At 34.8% G+C, this 20,020-nt stretch overlaps 1 protein-coding gene across 23 annotated transcripts in view; it reads right to left on the bottom strand.

Moving 5' to 3' along the window:
* Positions 1–20,020, bottom strand: part of PRPF40A (pre-mRNA processing factor 40 homolog A) — a gene marked incomplete at its 5' end in the record, with an annotated part of 57,436 nt that overhangs the window by 5,004 nt on the left and 32,412 nt on the right. For 9 of the 23 annotated variants that reach the window (XM_082689899.1, XM_082689912.1, XM_082689919.1 and 6 more), the window contains 16 exons: positions 66–152; positions 2,224–2,319; positions 2,643–2,780; positions 3,088–3,204; positions 3,378–3,481; positions 3,641–3,755; positions 7,211–7,344; positions 8,972–9,122; positions 9,968–10,076; positions 11,591–11,755; positions 12,095–12,159; positions 12,668–12,776; positions 15,954–16,328; positions 17,000–17,024; positions 18,554–18,607; positions 18,845–18,965. In XM_082689899.1, the coding sequence (XP_082546025.1) occupies positions 66–152; positions 2,224–2,319; positions 2,643–2,780; positions 3,088–3,204; positions 3,378–3,481; positions 3,641–3,755; positions 7,211–7,344; positions 8,972–9,122; positions 9,968–10,076; positions 11,591–11,755; positions 12,095–12,159; positions 12,668–12,776; positions 15,954–16,328; positions 17,000–17,024; positions 18,554–18,607; positions 18,845–18,965 (1,965 nt within the window). The remainder of the gene's footprint in view (positions 1–65; positions 153–2,223; positions 2,320–2,642; positions 2,781–3,087; positions 3,205–3,377; positions 3,482–3,640; positions 3,756–7,210; positions 7,345–8,971; positions 9,123–9,967; positions 10,077–11,590; positions 11,756–12,094; positions 12,160–12,667; positions 12,777–15,953; positions 16,329–16,999; positions 17,025–18,553; positions 18,608–18,844; positions 18,966–20,020) is intronic. The other 14 variants (XM_082689902.1, XM_082689906.1, XM_082689920.1 and 11 more) reach the window with 3 other exon arrangements.

Here is a 20,020-nt window from a genome sequence, read left to right as displayed (position 1 = left end):
TCATTCATAATGTTATTAACAAATATTTCAATACACTCAATAGTACCCATAATAAACTTCCTTACCGATCTAGAGCGGGACCGTTTCCTGTGATGTTTTTTAGATTTTTTAGAATGTTTCTTGTTCTTTGAATGATGATGTTGACATTCATGCTACAGAGGCAAAAGGAAAAGAATTTTAAAAGTTTACCTTAGAAGCAGATTATAAAGAATTTTTAAACAGTATACAAAACAAGTTTATTAGAGTAAAAATCTTACTCTCGTTTTGCACACTTAGGATGTACTTCCTAGAAACTGCAAAGAATTAGCAGTTAAAACGTTCTGTTCCTCCCTAATCATTCTATACCCACTCATTCTGACATCTAAAAACAATCAAGTATTAAGAAAGAAAGCACTTCCTGTAGGAATGAGAATGGTATGCTTTAGTAGGGACAAGTGATATACTCCAGAAAGGCATAATCTCACTACTTTCAAAACCAATGAAATAAAATTACATTCAAACATGGTTTTTCTGATGAATCTGGCTTTGGTCACTGAGCTAGGCTTGGCACACCACGGAAAAGAACTATCTCAGATCCATCCTTGAACTAAGATAGATAAGACTGATCTCAGAATAAAGCAAAATCTAATCCTTTTTTCTCCACACAAGGAGGAGCATTCTCTTCCTAGTCAAATGCTAAGACCTCCTAAGATAATCTAACTCTAACACCACATGAAATCAGAAAAGGAAATGTTGTCTCTCTGGATTTTAATTCATTTATTAATGCTGCAGTAAAAGCTCCTTGCCCCCAAACTTATCTATGGGTTTGAAAATAATTCTGCTCTGGTTTACAAATGGAAATAAAACATCTGACTCAGCAGGGAAGCTCCTTTTACTCTATGTCACTGAATGCTAAATTCTTTCTCCTTTTCTAACTCCAAGACTCAGATTACTAGGGGCCAAAAACTTATTCCAATGTAATTGGCCCTTCCCTATACTACAATCTTAAACTCCATTTATGACCTCACCACTTGACTCCCAGCACAGGTCACCAGAGAATCTTGATGATTATGAACTGGGGGACAATGAATGTTAAGATACTAGCTAGAGTAGAGCTTCTCAAAATTAAATGTACATTCTATTCTAGTGCTTGAGAATCTTGTTGAAATGATGATTCTGATGCAGGATTTCTACCAATGAGGCGTGAGTTTCTGAATTATTAAAAAGCTCCCAGGTAATGTAGTAGATGCTGCTGCTCACAAACACACTTTGAAAAGACTTAGAGGCCAACAGGACTAGATCTAGAGGCAACTAGATTATTAAAGGTGCGTGTGGATGGATACATGTTAACAGGGCAAACTGTTGTCAACACTGAAATTCATTAAGAACAAGAAACCCAATGGAAGAGTGAACAGAAAATTAAGTGACCTCCAGTGACCAATGACCATAAGAAGCCATCATTCTAATATTAAATATATGCCAGCTTTCAGTGTGTTGTAAAGTATCCCTATGTCCAAAACTGGCAGGGTAGCATTTTACTTTCTAAAAGCACTGACCCTGGAGTAAAACAGCCTGGACTGGAATCCTTTCCCTGTAAATTACTTCTCTTTACTTCGGTTTGCTCATCTGTAACTTCACAGGGTTGTTGTGAGGACTAAGTTCCTATATGCAGTGTTTGTAAAATTATTAGAACAATGCCTGGCCCCATATAAACACCAAATGCTTTTATTTAGTAATAAATTTAGTAATTTATATAGCATATTTACTATATACAAGTAGCCACCTAAAGTCTTCATCAAAATACCCTTATTCAACTAATGGAGTAACTTCTTACAATTTTATCTTTAGTTATTTTAACAAAAACTTACTACTTATTATATTATCTTCCAGACCTCCTTGTGCACTGAACACATCTGACAGTGTAGTATTTGAAATGTGTGCTTAACAAATTGTTTACTTTTCTTTAGGTTTACCAGTAATTACAGAACTCAATTCTAAAACACTGCAAAGACATGAAATAAATACGAACTGTCTCTACAAACACATCTTTATTTTTACATGCAAGCTATTTATTTTACTTAAAGGCAGGTTCTATAGAAAAATCATTTTCTTAACCATCCCAGATAATGACATCTGAAGCAGAATAATTTAAGCAAGATACTCTGATCAATCTAAATTCATTTTTTGTTTATGGTTTTACTTATTTTACAACAGTGGAGTTAATTAAAAGAATACTAATATTACCTCAAGCACATGCATAAAATCTTTAAATATTCGTTTTCTTTCCGACTCTAGAGTTATGTCCTCAAATGCTGGCTCTTTTACAAATCTCTCCCGGATCTGAAAAATTCAGGTAAGAGTACATGAATACTAAGAAAAGTATACCAATATGACTAACAAGAATCACAACAGCAAGAAGAAACGATGACAGCTCCACCCCCTCAAAGTTTGTTAAATTTCTTTTCCTCTTAAGTCCAAACCATTTTCAATAAATACTCCTAAATGCAGGGTCAGAACTGAATTTATATTCTCAGTATATTTAATTTATACCCTACAAATAATTCAGCTTCTTTTTGTGGCTATAAAATGGGAAGGGAATTAACGATATTATCTTCAATCGTAAAGCAAACAGATTATTAGAAAGAATTTACAGTCATACATACATCTTCCCAGACAGCATCCAATTCTATTGGAGGAGTAGCTTGTTTCAACATACTCTTAAAAGCAGATTCTTTTCGTTTCATTTTCCGAGCCTCCTCTTTTTCTCGTTCGCGTTCACGGGCTTCTGCCTTTTCTAGTAACTTTTAGAAAATCATATTTAATCAGTTATAATAGTACAATTGAAGTAATTTATTCTTAATTTAAGCACTATCCCATCATTTATAAGTAATGAGCCAATTTATGACACCAGTTAATTTGAGCAAAGAAAACTTCATCATTAGCCAATTATCTAAATAATTATTTTCTTTTACTTTACTACTCAGTAAAATCCTCATTTCAGTAGCCTACAGCTGAAGTACTTTTAGCTGAATATATTAAAAGCTGTACTAAAGTAGTCATTTAGTACAAATGTAAAGCTAGTTGTTTTTCATAGTAAAGACAACTTACACTGTTGAAAGCCAACTTAATATTTCCGGCATCTAATGTGGTTGACCTTTTAGTTGAACTGATTATGGCCACAAAGTCTTCAAAAGTAGTATTAACTTCGACTACAAATCCTTTATCCTAGGAAAGAGAAATCTTGTCAACACTAATAATACAAAAGTCCAAGAAACACAGCATCTTTAAGGACATTGGAATATTAGTGTAACATCAATAATTAATATATAACATCTATAATAACATCTATAATTAAAATATACTACAGATTAACAATAAATAGTAAGTGCAGTGTTTACCTTTAGAATGTCTTTTATTATTTTCTTCTCATCATGATAACGTGCTTTAAGATCCTCAACATAAAACTTGAAAAGGTCAAGTGCAGTTGATCCTAATGAAAAAACTAAAGAAGTCAAAAGCTAGCTCTAACCAAAGAGCTGCAATTACTTTTTTGTTTATAAAACAAAATAAAGCACCCTTCCATTCCCCAACACAACCATCTGCCTCTCTGGCCCATCCCAACTACTATCATAACTATAAATTGGGAAGAAAAGAATCTCACCCGGTTGACCAAGCATATTAGTAAATCTAATGTCGGAACTAATTGTTGGATACAATTCCATCCAAGACGACATAGAATGTAGTTGTCCATGTTCGTGCAGTTCATCTAAAAATATCTGGGGAGGGAAAACCCAACAATAATAAAAACCCATTTTAATGAAAAGGCATCTTTAAGGACATTGGAATATTAGTGTAACATCAAAACACATTTAAGAAAAGAAGTATTTGACACTCTTGCATCAATGGATCCCAAATAGGTTCAAGGTACAAAGAATACTTGCTCTTTAATTAAAGTAACATCTCCTTTTAGGCAAAGACCTCTTCTGCACTTCAGAGAAAGGGATCTTTGAAAAACTACATTATTTCAGTTTAAAAGAATATATATAGAAGTACAAGTTAACTAAAAACATTAGGTGTCATCTCTGATAATAAGGTTAAGGAATGTGTTTACATATTTCCTGTAAAATATACTTTTTGTTTTCAGATCCAATATGTTCTGGCTGTTTTTTTTCTTTGTTTTCTGTTTTTTTTTTTAATTAATAAATGTGGGCCTCTAAGAGGATATATTTTACTGAAGTGATACATAGAGCAGTTTGAAGAACCAAGACTTAACCTCATATCTGACTTAATAACCTATTTCCTAGGGTGCCTGTGTGGCTCAGTCAGTTAAGCACCTGTCTTTGGCTCAGGTCATATTTCAGGATCCTGGATTAAGCAGCGCATCAGACTCCCTGCTCAGTTTGCTTTTCCTTCTGCCTTTCCCGAATGTTGTTAATAAATAAAAGCTAACAAAAAATAAATAAATAAAACCTATTTCCTTTCTTCCATGTTAATTTTATACCCTAAATCTAAATCTTTATACACTTATTACAATTTCTGTTCTTTATCCATTTTTAGTATTTGATTTTTCAGGACAACATATTGAGACTTGTGTACTCAACAGTGTCACACTTCCTACTTCCCCAAATTCATAGGGTGTTTATTTCTATAAACAAATGTCTCTAAAGAAATATGGTCCAAAATTCTGCTTGTGAAATTTCTATGCCTGCACTGTTCAATATGGTAGACACAGGTCAAATGTAGCTTCTAAGTGCATAAGATGTGGCTTGTCTGAACTGAGATAGGTCATTAGTATATTACACATGATGATTTTGAAGATTACCAAAAAAAAAAAACCTCTTTAAAAAATACTAAATCCATATTAAAATGGTATTTTGGACATACTAGGTAAAATTAAAGATTACTAAAATTAAAATACTGAAACCCTATATGAGGCATATCAATGTCTTGAATAAAACCATACATGTATCACTTCACTCCACTTCTCTTCAAACATTCTTGAATGCAAAAACAAAGTAACATGCTGATACCAGTTTTAGTAACAGTAATCAGAAATATAGCCGTAATTTAGGCTTGACTAAACGACCCATGTGGACTTTACCTCAGGATTTCTCTTCCAGTTCCAGCACTGACATAATATATTCTACTTTCTGTGGCCCAGATTACCTTATTTTTATTGTATTATTATTTTATCGTATAAGGTCTCCTTATTTTAAACCACTGCAAAACCTTCACAAGGTAGACCCCTTAATGGTTGCAGAAGAGTATTAAAGAGTATTAAAAAACCTAAAAATATGTAAAATATGTTCTTCCCTTCTTCTCAGGCACAAGATTGTTCAGTTAAAATAAAATGTAGGTTTTCCACACTCCTTTGTCTCTAAGTAGTCATGTGACTAAATTCTCAGCAGCAAAACAAAGCATGAAGTAGAGTAAAATTTCTACATCATTGGCTTTAAGAAAAACAGAGAACTATTCTTTCAAGTTCTTCCAAGATGAAACGTGATAATGCGAAAAACAAACTCCTAATTATAAATAAAAGGCTAATAGCCTAGGGCAATCCTCAAAGTATGGGACAGAAGTATCACTATCACCTAGGAACTTCCTAGAAATGTAAATTCTCAGAACCTATCCTAGACGTACTGAATCAAATTCTAGGGGTGAAGCTCCAGAAATCTGTGGTTTTAAGAATTCTTGAAATGACCCTACAGGAAACCACTACAATAAAAGAATGCCTAAGAGTAAGAAATGTTAAGGTTTCATGGAAAGAGGACTGTGAAGGAATGCTTTTGGCTATGGCATTTAAGATGGTTTAGTGAACTTTGGCATGATAGTAAGAGTTTATTTAAAAGGCCTCTAGGTGGGATGCCTGGCTGGTTCAGTTGGTAGAGCATGTGAATCTTAATCTTAGGGTTGAGTCTGAGCCCCACATTGGACACAAAGATTACGTTTAAAAAAAAAAAAAAAAAAGTCCTTAGGATGATTTAGATGCACATTAAGTTTTGAGTACTCCTGCCTCAGGGAGTGGCAATGTGCCTTATCCAATGCCAAAGAACTGTTATCATTAAAGGGGAAATAAATCTAAGTCACTATATTTACCATTGATCTTAATACAGTGTTAGTGGAATAGATCCTAGGTGGCTCAGCTGGTTACTCATTGGCCTTTGGCTTGGATCATGACTTTAGGTCCTGGGATCCATTCCCATGTGGGACTCCCTGCTCAGCAGGTAGCCTGCTTCTTCCTCTCTCGTTCTTACTGCTCATGTTCTCTCTCTCTCTCTCTCAAGTAAATAAAATCTTAAAGAAAAAAAAAAAAAAGACTGTATAGATTTAAATTCTGGCTCCACTACTCGGTCACTGAATCTGGGTAAGTCATTTTGCCTCTCAAGTCCATTTCCTTATTTTATATAAATGGATATAACAAGAATAGTAACAACTCTTAGAAGGCTATAATAAAAATTTAAGTGAATATCAATTTAAAATGTATAGCGTGTAAACAATGCTAACTGCTATTAATATATTATTGAAACGAGCAATCTGGTGAAATATGAAATGCAAAAACTCATTACTCCATGACATTCTCTATTTTTTTTTTTTTTAAAGATTTTATTTATTTGACAGAGATCACAAGTAGGAAGAGAGGCAGGTAGAGGGAGAGGGGAAAGCAGGCTCCCTGCTGAGCAGAGAGCCCGATGGGGGGCTCGATCCCGGGACCCTGAGATCATGACCTGAGCTGAAGGCAGAACCCACTGAGCCACCCAGGCAACCCATGACATTCTCTATTAAACAGAGGTTAAGGAACTGGAGATGAAAATGAGCCACTGGCCTACATAAAGAATATACAACTTCAACTTCTATGTACAGCATTTAAGAACTATGGCTCATCCCCAAACTATATACCCCGTATCATTCCCTACTATTCTCCAGACACTAAAAGTCAACAAATATTAATGATTCATCACACATATTTTTTCAGTCTTCTCTCATGCTATTCCTCTTTCCCAAGTGAAACCTTAATCGATTTATCAGTGCTCACCTTAAATATCAAATTTTCTACAGCCTTTTATGTTTCCCTGGCCTAAAACGGCTGTTCTCCTTGAGTTAAATTTATATGGATCCTCCACAAAGCCCAAATTAATGATCTGGGATGAGGGAGTCTCAAAATTGTTTCAATCACTATTGAAACTCACTAACCATAGTATGAAATTAAGATAGAAAAGAGATTTTTAATTACCTGAAAAGATTCTCTATTTTTACGCTGTCGTCTCCTTTCTCTCAGCAAACTCTTCTGCTTTTCTTCTTCTTCTTCCTTTTCTAAAGCTCGGATGTGTTCTTCAAAGCAAATTAAAGCATCTTCTTTATCCATGTCTAGAGATTTTCCCAGTTAAGAAAAAAATTAAAATGTCCAGTATCAGTAAAAAAAGCAGTTTATTTACATTAACTTTCTATAAATTTCAAATTCACCTGTAATTAAATTCAAATTCACTTGTAATTAAACTCAAATGACTCATAATCATCTAAATAGGAAATGCTTATCTTTTTATTTTTAATTTTTTTTTTCAGATTTTATTTATTTATTTGACAGAGAGCAATCACAAGTAGGCAGAGGCAGCCGGGAGGGGTGTGGGTGGGTGGGTGGGAAGTAGTCTCCCTGCTGAGCAGAGAGCCTAATGCGGGGCTCAATCCCAGGACCCCGAGTTCACAACCTGAGCCGAAGGCAGAGGCTCAACCTGCTGAGCCACCCAGGTGCCCCTAAATAGGAAATGTTTTAAAAAATTCGAACAACCTCATTAAAAGATACCTTGAATTTGAGGGTGAAATAAAGACCATGCACAAGACACAGTTAAGGAAAATAAAGATGTTACTGTAAAATTTGTCAGCAACATTACAACCACCCAAGGAGCTTTTTTGCAAGATAGAATTTTAGGCCCTACTAACACCTACTGAATGACGCACGGTATTCACAAGGGTAATTCACAAAGCTGTAATTTTTTTTTTTTTTTAAGATTTTGTTTATTTATTTAGTTGACAGACAGAGATCACAAGTAGGCAGAGAGGCAGGCAGAGAGAGAGGAGGAAGCAGGCTCTCTGCCGAGCAGAGAGCCCGATGTGGGGCTCGATCCCAGGACTCCGGGATCATGACCTGAGCCGAAGGCAGAGGCTTTAACCCACTGAGCCACCCAGGTGCCCCCACAAAGCTGTAATTTAAAAAGCAACTGGTAAGTCAGAACAAGAACCTGGGTAAGCTTAAAGCAGGATAATCCTAGTACAATTTTTGGTGTTTGCAAATCTCTAAAGCCATTACCTCAAGGAGACAGTCTGAATAAAACTGTGGTAATTAATCTAGTTCAAACTAAATTACACTAAAATGCAAAAAACAATTCAGACTTGATCTATGACAAACATACCAGATATTTTAATATTTGATAAAGTTAGTATTTTCTACTTGAATAATGAAACTCAATCATACTTTACTTGGAAACCAACAAAACCCCGAACAAGGGGTTCCTGGTGGCTCAGATGGGTAAGTGTCTCTGACTCTTGATTCTCGCTCAGTTCAAGATGAGCATTGGGAGACTGAGCCCTGCATCAGGCTAGGTATGACAGTCTGCTCAAGATCTTTCTTTCCGGGACGCCTGGGTGGATCAGTGGGTTAAGCCTCTGCCTTCAGCTCAGGTCATGATCCCAGGGTCTTGGGATCGAGCCCCGCTTCGGGTTCCCTGCTCAGCGGGAAGCCTGCTTCCCCGTCTCTCTGACTGCCTCTCCACCTACTTGTAATCTCTCTCTTAAAAAAAAAAAAAAAAAAAAAAAAAAAAAATCTTTCTTTCCCCTTCCCTCTGACCCTCACCAACCTAAACAAACAAACAAAAAAAAGCAGTGGGAATCAACAAAAAACAATTGTGTAAAATTCAGTTAGTCATCTAATAAAAAAAATAATTTTTTGTTATCGGACTTCTAAAAAAAACTTTCTCCTTATTAGTCATTATATTCTTACTCTGCAATTCCTCATCTTCTGCAAAAGTTGGATTATCCATCAGATACTGCTGGGCTTCAGACCAGGTGGTAGAGTATGTTACATTAGCCATATTGTCAAGTATGTTTTTTAAGGCTTCCCAATTTCTCTTCCGTAACTGCTTTGCTTGCTCCTAAATCAAAAGAATGAATACACATTTGAGGTTCAAAGAAAGTATGGTATTTGAACTGCAATCAGTGAGTTTCTTTACATTCTAAATGATGCCCAAATTTCATGTTACCCAATTTATTTTAAATTAACTTTTTAAAAATAAACACTAATTTTCCAATGATCCTGTCAAACTTCTTAACCTGGTAACTGCCGACCTTCAATTTTTATTTCCTCTCTTTAAGAAGTTGGAATCTGGAAACCATATCTCCCCAACAACTCCATAAATCTCTCTTCTTGTAACTACGCATTATAGAAAGAAGTCGAAAACTAAAGTTACTATCAGCAAGTCACACAATAGGCAAATTCCACAGTCTTCAACCACTTTCAGTTATGTTCAAATTTCTGTTAATACTTACATTTCTAGGTATCTGAAGAATGAGTAACCCATAACTTACTGCATAATAAAATAGATGTGAGGTGTTTTAAAACACTATCCTGCAAGCACCTTTTAGTGGTAACAATTATATATTACTGACATTTTTCTATAGAAAACTTACATAAATGCATTACAAACAAAATTACTGAGTATTTTAAAAACCTAATGAGTTTTAAAAAAAAAAGTATCTTTCAAAGTGGGCAGAAGATAGCCAGTTAACGACAATTCAAGTAACAGCTGGATAAATCTGCACCTCGGGTGTCCACATCAGTACTATTACAGGAGCTATCCATTTATCATAAGGAGATCTGCTACACCACATAAACCGAATAAAGCAAACAAAAATGGACATGGTATAAAATAACTCCTAATCAGAATGAAGAAATATCTTGTTTTACCTATAAATACTAACAACTAAGAATGAATAATACCTTTTCTTTTTTTGAAAGGAAGAATAAAACATCTTCATAGATTTCAAGACGATCACGTTCCGATATTGCATTCCAGACTTCCATCTCTCCAAACATTTGCTCAGCTTTTCTAGTAGAAAAATGAAACGTTACTTTATATTACTCAATAAAAATTCATTTTAAGCTATTTTAATTTTATGGTAAGCTTAAAACGACCCGATGAACACTCTGAACTCATGAGTATATTATACAGAAAAACTCTTGGATAAATAATAGAAAATGAACAAAATAGCGTAGGCCTCCATTCCTCCCTACAGACGGAGTGGATAATTTTTTTTTAAGATTTTATTTATTTATTTATTTGTCAGGCAGAGATCACAAGTAGGCAGAGCAGCAGGTGCAGAGAGAGAGGGAAGCAGGTTCCCTGCTGAGCAGAGAGCCCGACGTGGGGCTCCATCCCAGAACCCTGAGATCATGACCTGAGCTGAAGGCAGAGGTTTAACCCACTGAGCCACCCAGGTGCCCCAATTTTTTCTTTTTTAAAGATTTATTTATTTGAAGGACGTCTGGGTGGCTCAGTCGTTAAGCATCTGCCTTCAGGTCAGGTCATGATCCTGGGGTCCTAGGATCGAGCCCCACATTGGGCTCCCTGCTCAGCAAGAGGCCTGCTTCTCCCTTTCCCACCCACCCTACTGATTTCCCTCTTTTGTTGTCTGTCAAATAAATAAAATCTTAAAAAAAAAAAAAAGTATTTATGTGAGAGGAAGAGGAATGAGGAGGGAGAGAGGGGAAGGGAGAGGCAGGGAGAGGGAGAATCCCAAGCAGATGCTCAGCTTAGCAAGGATCCCGATGTAGGGATCCATTTCATGACCATGAGATCATGACCTGAACTGAAACCAAGAGTTGGACACTTAACCTATTGAGCTACCCAGGGGACCCAAGGAGCAGATAATTCTAACTGAGCCATGTTTTGTAGTAAAGATTTTATTTCTTAGAGTAGCTACAGATACTAACAAACTGTCCATGGAACTAAATTGCAGATTTCAAAAAGTTGCCAGAAATTTAGGTAATATATAAAATTGGACTATTTAAAGAAATGAAGAAATTTTGCCAATGCTGTTCTAGAAAACTCAGGAAAATAAGAAAGTACATATGGAAAATGGACTTACCTTATTGCAAAAATGCTAAATTTCAAATTATATATAATATACATGTATGTGTACGTGTGTGTGTGTATATATATGTATTTTTTTTAAGTAGGCTCCACATCTAGTGTCAAGCCCAATACAGGGCCTGAACTCACAACCCTGATAGCAAGACCTGGGTTGAGATCAAGAGTCAGATGCTTAACCGACGAAGTCACTCAGGCACTCCTCAGTTCTTATATTAAGCAGAAAGAAGTCAGGCTTTAATTATTACATTTAATCTACCCCTCCTTTGTTTTAGTCTCTAATTAATAATTCAGTAAGTCTATAAAGTTAAATTCCACATTTAACACTGATTTACCTTGTCCCTTACGAAACTCCCCCAACTCACAGTTACTTAGCTTTAATGAACATCCATATTGGATCAGTTACTACACTTGACAAAAATGACACAGGAATAGTGCAATAAACATATACCATGCATTACTAAAAATCTTACTTGTATCTGGTTGTAGAAGTCATTTTCTCATGATTCTCAAGAAAACGTTGAAAGGATTCTTTAGCCTCTTTGTATTTTGACCTTGCTTCTTCTTTTTCTTCTTTTTCTGTCTGGACTTTATAAGCATTGAAGGCTTGCTTTTTTTCGCTCAACTTTGCTAAAGCACTAAATTGAAAAAACACCATGTAAGAGTAAATGAAGGTAGGACGATCAAATGTCAATGCTTTGAAAAAAAAATGATTTCATTCACTAAATATGAAAATTTCAGTAAGATATTAAAAATTAAGAAACAATTACAGAAAATAATTTCTACTTTAAAAAATTTCTAATTTCATCTGTACTCAAATTGTATGACATGTCTTTTGGCTTTTCTGGTTCATATCTGACATAAAACAACTGTTATTGGTATCTAAGAGAAGACAATGATAGTTAAAAATTACACTATTTTACACAATTTTTAACATGCTAGGGTTGGAAAAATAAATTAAAAACCTTAAGTGTTACCTGTATCGTGGATCATTAATGATCATTTTCATAGCTTGTTCCCATGAAGCATTAGATGGTACCCGCTGAAAATAATTTAATGACAAAATTAAAATTTTGCACAAATATTGTAAAAGTCATACAACAGGAAATAAAGTATAATACTCACTGCAAACATCAAGCACTTCCCTTTGCTCAAGTTTGAAAGAGGTCTAATAATTTCTTATTGAACCAAGGCAAACCTGGGTAATATACATATAAACTAAAAAGAAAGCTTAAACTCATATTTAACAGAGCAAGAGTACTTATCATAAGACCTTTGATTAAAAGGTAAATAGTTTTTTGAATAAAAACAATACAGAGGTAGAATGTACTGTATAGTATGCTGTACACAAAAATTTCTTTTTGTACACAAGAGTTTTTTTGGTGAAAATCAGTTTCATAAAAATATTCTTCAAAAAAGGGAAATTTAGTTCATTTTTGGTTATGACAGTTTATGAAGTTACTATTTTCAATAAGGACATCAAGGTACTGACTGCATTAAATAGTAACTTTATTAGATAATTATTATGTCATATAAAAAATCTTTAGTACCTTTTCTTTCAATAATTCTTTAAATGCTTGCTTTGCCTCTTCCTTTGTATTCCAGGTATAGGTTTTCTTTGCTGGTTGGCTTTCCTCCTCTTCTTTTTTGGGAGTAAAACTAGAGGGAAATTCAAACATTTTATAATTTAAGTAAACATTTGCTTCACTTAGAAAAGCAATATCTTCATTATTTAAGTGTTCACTACTGAGGTTAAATTTTACAATTTCAAAATAAATTTTCTTATATGAATCCTACACATTTACCTAAACATAAAGGCATAAAATTAATAGTTTTTTCCTGAAACAGTTATTAGGGAAATGGGGGCCTCTAAAAGTAACAATTATACTGAAACATTAATTCCAGCAATCCACAAATGAATACTTTTAAATGGTCTATAAAACTTACCCAGTGTCTTCATTTCAGTGCCTTAATAACTAAGGATTTGGGCAAATTGGCATAAATATAAAAAAGATGCTAAGGCTCTAAATCAGGACGGGAATACTACAATTCATATGCCAAATCTAGCCCATCGTCTGTTTCTGCAAATAGTTTTTTACTCAAAGTTTATATACTGTTTATGGCTTATTGTGTGCTACCCTAGCAGAACTGCATCATTGGGACAGAACTGATGATCCACAAAACTGAAAATATTAATTGATAATTTACAAAAAAAGTATGCCAAATACTGATCTCAAACAAAAAGAATTAACATACCCAAGAATTACCAACTCTACCAGTTTGGTGGTCTTTATGAAATGAAAAGGACATCCCTTCCTATATATAAAGGGGGAAAATGCAGTAAACAAAAAGTAGAATACTTCAAGGAAGGACTAGAGCAAATATTAACAACTACAAAAAATATATTCCCACCATCTGAGTCAAGGAACCTTACTTTGGGAAATTTATTTAAAATTATCAGAAATAGTATAAAGGGCCCAGTCAAAGTAACAGCTATAAATGGTCTATAATGCAGTAATTAAAACAAGAAGATTATAATGATTCAGGCACTTAAGGAAATACTAGAAAGAAAATAAACAGGAACTATTTGTTGTTAAAATTATGAAAAACAAATTACTGCAGAAAAAAATGGAGTATAAAAAGATATTAAAAAAAATTATCCCCCAAAGCTTAAATATCTATCAGAACACTAAAATTATATATATGTAAATAATGAAATAACATGCCATCATTCAACATGATGGGCTATGTCAACATAAAAGATATCACATATAGGTTTAAAATAGATATAATGCATACACTTTTTTTTTTTGAAGATTTTTATTTATTTGAAAGACAGAGATCACAAGTAGGCAGAGAGGCAGGCAGGCAGAGGAGGAAGCAGGGGCTTGATCCCAGGACCCTGGAATTATGACCCAAGCTGAAGGCAGAGGCTTTAACCCACTGAGCCACCCAGGCACCCCATAATGCATATATTTTTAAGTGCATAGAAAAAGGGCAGAAGGAGGGTGCCTGGCAGGTTCAGCTGAAAGAGCATGCAACTTTTTTTTTTTTTTAAAGACTTATTTATATGACAGAGAGAGACACAGCGAGAGGAAATACAAGCGGGGGAGTGGGAGATGGAGAAGCTGGCTTCCCGCCAAGCAGGGAGCCCAATGTGGGGCTCAGTCATAACCTGAGCCAAAGGCAGACGCTTAATGACTGCGCTACCCAGGCATCCCAGAGCATGCAACTCTTGATCTTGGGCTGTGAGCTGGAGCCCCAGCTGGGTGTAAAGATTATTTAAAGAATAAAACAGGGGTGTGTGAGTGGCTCAGTTAGTTGAGCACGTGACTCTTGCTTTTGGTTCAGATCACGCTCTCAGGATCCTGAGATAGAGCTCCATGTTGGGCTCAGGGCTTGGGGAGTGGGCTTGGGGGTCTGCCTTCCCTCTCCCTCTATCCCCCTCCCCTGCATGAGTACACGTGCTCTCTCTCTCTCAAATCTCTTAAAAAACAAAAATAAAACTTAAAAAAAAAATTTTAAAAAAGGGCCAAAAGATGTAAATAAAACGTTACTCTTCTATGCCTTCAAATATACCATATAGATTTTTCAACTTTTTTTTTTTAAGATTTTATTTATTTAATTTGAGAGAAAGAGAGAGAGACAGCACAAGTAGGTAGACAGGCAGAGAGAAGCAGGCAGAGAGAAGCAGGCTCCCTGCTGCACAGAGAGCCCGATGTGGGGCTCAATCCCAGAACCCTGGGATCGTGACCTGAGCCGAGGGCAGAGGCTTTAACCCACTGAGCCACCCAGGTTCCCCCCTTTTTCAACTTCTAAAACAGGAAAAATTTTAAATGATTTTCAACTTTGGGAAACACATAAGAAAAATTTTCAAAAATATATTTACAAGAAGGAGTTGGAGGGTGAGATCAGTATGCCTAAATATTAAGATGGGTGTTCATGTTTGAAACTTTACACCATGGTTCACAGTTTCTTAAAACGTATGTGAACATCATTAAAATCAAGAAGCATGGCTCAAATTATATATCTGTATAAAGCACAGCCAGATGAAATATGACCACATGACATGGAACATAAGTACATGTAAACTATAAATTGGCAGATGCAGCTGTCTGTCATATTAAAAAGTTATAGCAATCGGGGCGCCTGGGTGGCTCAGTGGTTTAAGCCGCTGCCTTCGGCTCGGGTCATGATCTCGGGGTGCTGGGATCGAGTCCCGCATCGGGCTCTCTGCTCAGCGGGGAGCCTGCTTCCCTCTGTCTCTCTCTGTCTGCCTCTCCATCTACTTGTGATTTCTCTCTGTCAAATAAATAAATAAAATCTTTAAAAAAAAAAAAAAGTTATAGCAATTTAATTACAGTAACAGTTTTGCTCATACACCCTACTAAATATTTTTGTCTACTTAATTTTTGCTTCTATTTGATCAAACTAGCACTTCCTTTCAGGGCTTTGCTAAGTCATATTTGAGTCTGTTGTAAAATAAAATAGTACTAATCCTGTATTTAAAATTTTGTTATTTTAATAATCACGGACTTTTTGCATTCGTTTTGATTTAAAATTACGGCTAAGGTGGTTGGTACCCTGTTTTAAATTTGTACCGCATCCTCTACCTCTGAATTCTGCTTCCTAAACCTTCTGAGGATTAGTTTCCAACAGTGTAAGAGCATGACTTCGCAAAATTCAGCCTTGATTGTTTTAGATAATAATTCATTATCTAAATTCTCATGTTCTGATTCACAAAAAAATTTTAAGCACTCAATGGCCACCACATGAACTGGCAATTTCTTGCATTAATGAAGTCTGGTACTGATGTACAAAAGTCACTAAACTTACTCAGCTATGGTTTCCTGCTTAGCTGTTTCATCTCCAGTATTACTGGATACTTCCATGCTCTGTTCCTGAACAGCTGGAGTACTAGTAAGTTGTGCTTGTTCTTCAGTTGAAATTGTCACTGTATTCTCGTTATCTACAACGGTAGCAACAATTGAAGTAACTTCAGGCTCAGGAACAACTGGACCAGTTCCACCCACAGTATTCGAAGCAGAGGTGGAAGCACTGGCGTTGGCAGCAGCAGCAGCGGCAGCGGCGGCGGCTGCAGCAGCAACAACAGCAGCGGCAGCTTCTGCAGCAGCCATGGTGCTCATGGTGGTCGGAATTTCTGTTGTAGGAACCGGGGCTGCTGATGTTGTAGTGCACTCTTCTTGCTTACTATGCATTAAAAATACAACAAAAAACAGGTCATCTCATTAAGTAATGATCAGAAAGCCAAAAAATACTAGTTTTTATCACAAAATCAAATGACTAAGAGTAACTATAAAAGGGAGAAAGGCAATGTGGCAAACTATAAGCCACCTGAAAAGATGAAAACCACAGAATGAAACTGGATTACTTTGATTTAACAGAGCAAACATTCAGGATAATATAGGATAGGGACTCATGCAACACTCTGCACTTCCAAAAGTCCAGTAATTGTTTTCGTTCACAAAATGCCCTACTATCAGATTGAATTATATACATCATAAATTTCTGTAAGAAGTTTAAATTTTATCCATTTCATATATTAAAAGGGAAACCTGAATACAGGAAGACATATGTATTTCACCTATTCCCAAATTAAATCAAACCAAATTTCGGACTTTTCTATAAAACAGCCTTAATTCAAAGGATGCAATCCAAATTCCAACAATCACTGTCTAGTAAAGTGTCATTTGTATATCTTGAGTGAATATCCTTCTCCCTGCTCCCAATCCTCCAAAGACATCAAACAATCACCCTCATGTTAAATACTATTTATACTATAAAGCAAATAGTTGAAACAAGAATGCTATATACAGGAGACACCAAATTTGTAAATCGTACTGATATTCAAAATTACTTACCTACTTTCTTCAGCTTTGATCATTGCTATTAAAGAGAAAAAAGAAAAGTCACATGACATGGTTTTTAAATATAATCAATGAAAATAAACATTAAAGGGAGATAAAGAGAAATTTCATACAATAAGATTTAATTTACCATCCGAAAAAACAAACTTTTTCAGAGCAAATTATTGCTCCAAAGTTCCAGGGCAGCAATTAAAGAATGAAGACAAATTTAAATAACAGCAGTTTTTAGGAAAGTTTCTCTGCACACTGCTACTTTCCCAAAGGCTGCTGGCTACTGCAAAAACTCTGAAAATATCTGTATAATTCTAGAACAAAATAGTATTTTTCCCAGGGGTAAAACTATTTTTTTTTTTTAAAAGATACCAAATTCAAAATGAGACCAAATTCATGATGAAATTCCAGCACAAAATACTAGCATTGACAGGTAGATAGATAGTTATACACATCAACTATACTGTAGTAGGGTTATATCAGAAATGAGCTTGATATTTCTCACATGAATAAAATGGCAATCTACCTATCTACAATATTATTATTAGCCAATGCTAGTATAGAAATTTAAAGAGCTTTAAAGATGTGCATTCAGTATTAAAGTAAATTTTTCTTTATGGGTAACAAAAGTATTCAGCATCATTAGCGAATGAGGTGGTCCATGAAAGTAACAAAGCTGAACTTTATGAAAATATTTTAAAAACTTATCCCCCTTTAATGTAAACCATTTCTGAAAATATGTTGATAATGTCTGACAAAAAGAAGTCATCATTACTAACATAAATTAACGTATTTTTAGGATACAATGATGATCTAATAAGCTAATTATGTGACACAAGAAAAAGGTAACTAGACTTAAGACCACAGAGCCTTTAGGAAATGTTTATTCTCTTTACTGTCAGAGGTCATTCCACACTGCAGACTATTATAGCCTCCATTTCTAAAATCGACTGCTTTTAAATTAATAATTTATGATACCAGATTCTATTAGAAATAAGAGTAAAAGAACTAACTTTTCAATTCGCACTCTAATCTCTGCTATTTGAAGAACTGGGTTTCATATTAGGTAGTATTTCCAGATTTTCAGGGGTATTTTGAACAGTTGAGAATAATGAAAAATACTCCCTTTGTAAGTAAAGCAGGACATTTTGTTTAATTCTCCCATAACATAAAGGCTATTTTACAATGTTGTGCTAAAATAATATTAGCAATAAATGTATAGTCTGACAATATATTAAAAAATTTAAACTGAACTCAAGGCTCTCTGCTATCTGCTACATGTGTTAAATCACATATTGTATGTATACACCAACACTCACAGTTGTATTTAAATTATTGTACATGATGCCCTTATTCAATTTTCCAATGGTAAATTAATTTTTTAATCAAAGTATAATTTTAAAAGTCACAAGCTCATTTATAATATAACCCTTTAATGAATTTTTAATTAGAGATTTCTCACTGCAGATTTACCCAATCATGGTTAGTGAACATTATTAGTAACAAACTCTAAAAATGTTAAATAATGACAGAAAATGAATTATCAAAGCAGCTCACCATGCAGGTTTGATTTTGTAATAAGACTTCCAGCAACAATGGTATTCTGGTATCCTAGTTTCAGTGGAATCAAATCAAATAAAAATCTATTTAAAATCTATAGAACTGATATCTAGAGCAACAAGAAAATAAGAGCCCATAAAACTGTTACACCATTTAAAATGTTCTAATCATTTAATTTTTAAAAATAAGACCTGTGTTTGAACAATCCTATATATAAAGGATTGTTTCAAGGTGAATGACATAGATATGTAAAAAATTAACATTAAAAATTATTTTTTTCTGTATTACCTTCAAGATCCTCAAGTTCTTTAGGTTTGGCCCAGCGGGATTCTTTTGTTTGAGAATTATAATAGTAAGGCTTTCCAGAATCAGATTTGTATTCCTTCCAGGGACACTTAGATAAAAGTTGCTAAAGGGAAATAAAAATCTTCAGTTAACAGTAATGTATTTAGCATCACTCACATTACTGTTTCCCTAAATATCAATCTGTACAACTCAAACACTTTTGAGATAAGCCACCAATTACAGAATACTTAGTAGGTAATGTTATTTGAAATATTATTTAATCTTTACAATAATACCCCAATATCCATACTGTTATTTCAAATTTATACTTGTACTTACAGAAAATAACTTGTTTAAGATAATATACCTAATAAAGGGGCAGAAGCAAGATTCAAAACCAGGTCTATGTAAATTTCAGATCCTATCTGTTGTTGCCATTTACACCCCATCATAGGTAAAATTTATCATACATACTTCACAGACTTCTCAAATACTAACAAAAGTAGGAAAAATAAAAAATTGGGAAAAAGCAAAATGTGGTTTACCCATGCTTAGATATCAGTTTTATGGCTAATAATTTATTAAACCTATGCAAACTATCTTATGTAAGGAAACAAAATAAGTATGATATATTTAAAACCTAATATACAGGGGCACCTGGGTGGCTCAGTGGGTTAAGCCACTGCCTTCGGCTCAGGTCATGATCTCAGGGTCTTGGGATCGAGTCCCGCATCGGGCTCTCTGCTCAGCGGGGAACCTGCTTCCCTTCCTCTCTCTCTGCCTGCCTCTCCATCTACTTGTGATTTCTCTCTGTCAAATAAATAAATAAAATCTTTAAAAAAAAACCTAATATACAAAACCACTTGGCGTGCATGAGAATGCTACTGAAAACTCCTATTTAGATGGTGTCTTGGTGATGATATTTAAAGAAAAAATAACTACCTGTGTCAGTACTGGGATTAAAAAAAACAAAAACAAAAACAAGAACCAGTCTCTGTCAACCTCCCATCCCAAGTATTGCTATGCATATTATTGTGGTAGCCTAGAAAATATTTTTATATCCTCAAACTCCTCCATTAAGAAAGAAAATAAAATGTGCTGCCAACCTGGAAAAATCTCCAACTATAGCTTGAAAGGCCAGATCAACTCTTACTTAGGACTCCAGAGTTCTTAATTAAA

The sequence above is a fragment of the Mustela nivalis genome (assembly GCF_964662115.1).
Source record: "Mustela nivalis genome assembly, chromosome: 11".
Classification (NCBI taxonomy): domain Eukaryota; kingdom Metazoa; phylum Chordata; class Mammalia; order Carnivora; family Mustelidae; genus Mustela; species Mustela nivalis.
The sequence above is the reverse complement of the archived record's forward strand: the minus strand, read 5'-3'. Positions and strand labels throughout refer to the sequence as shown.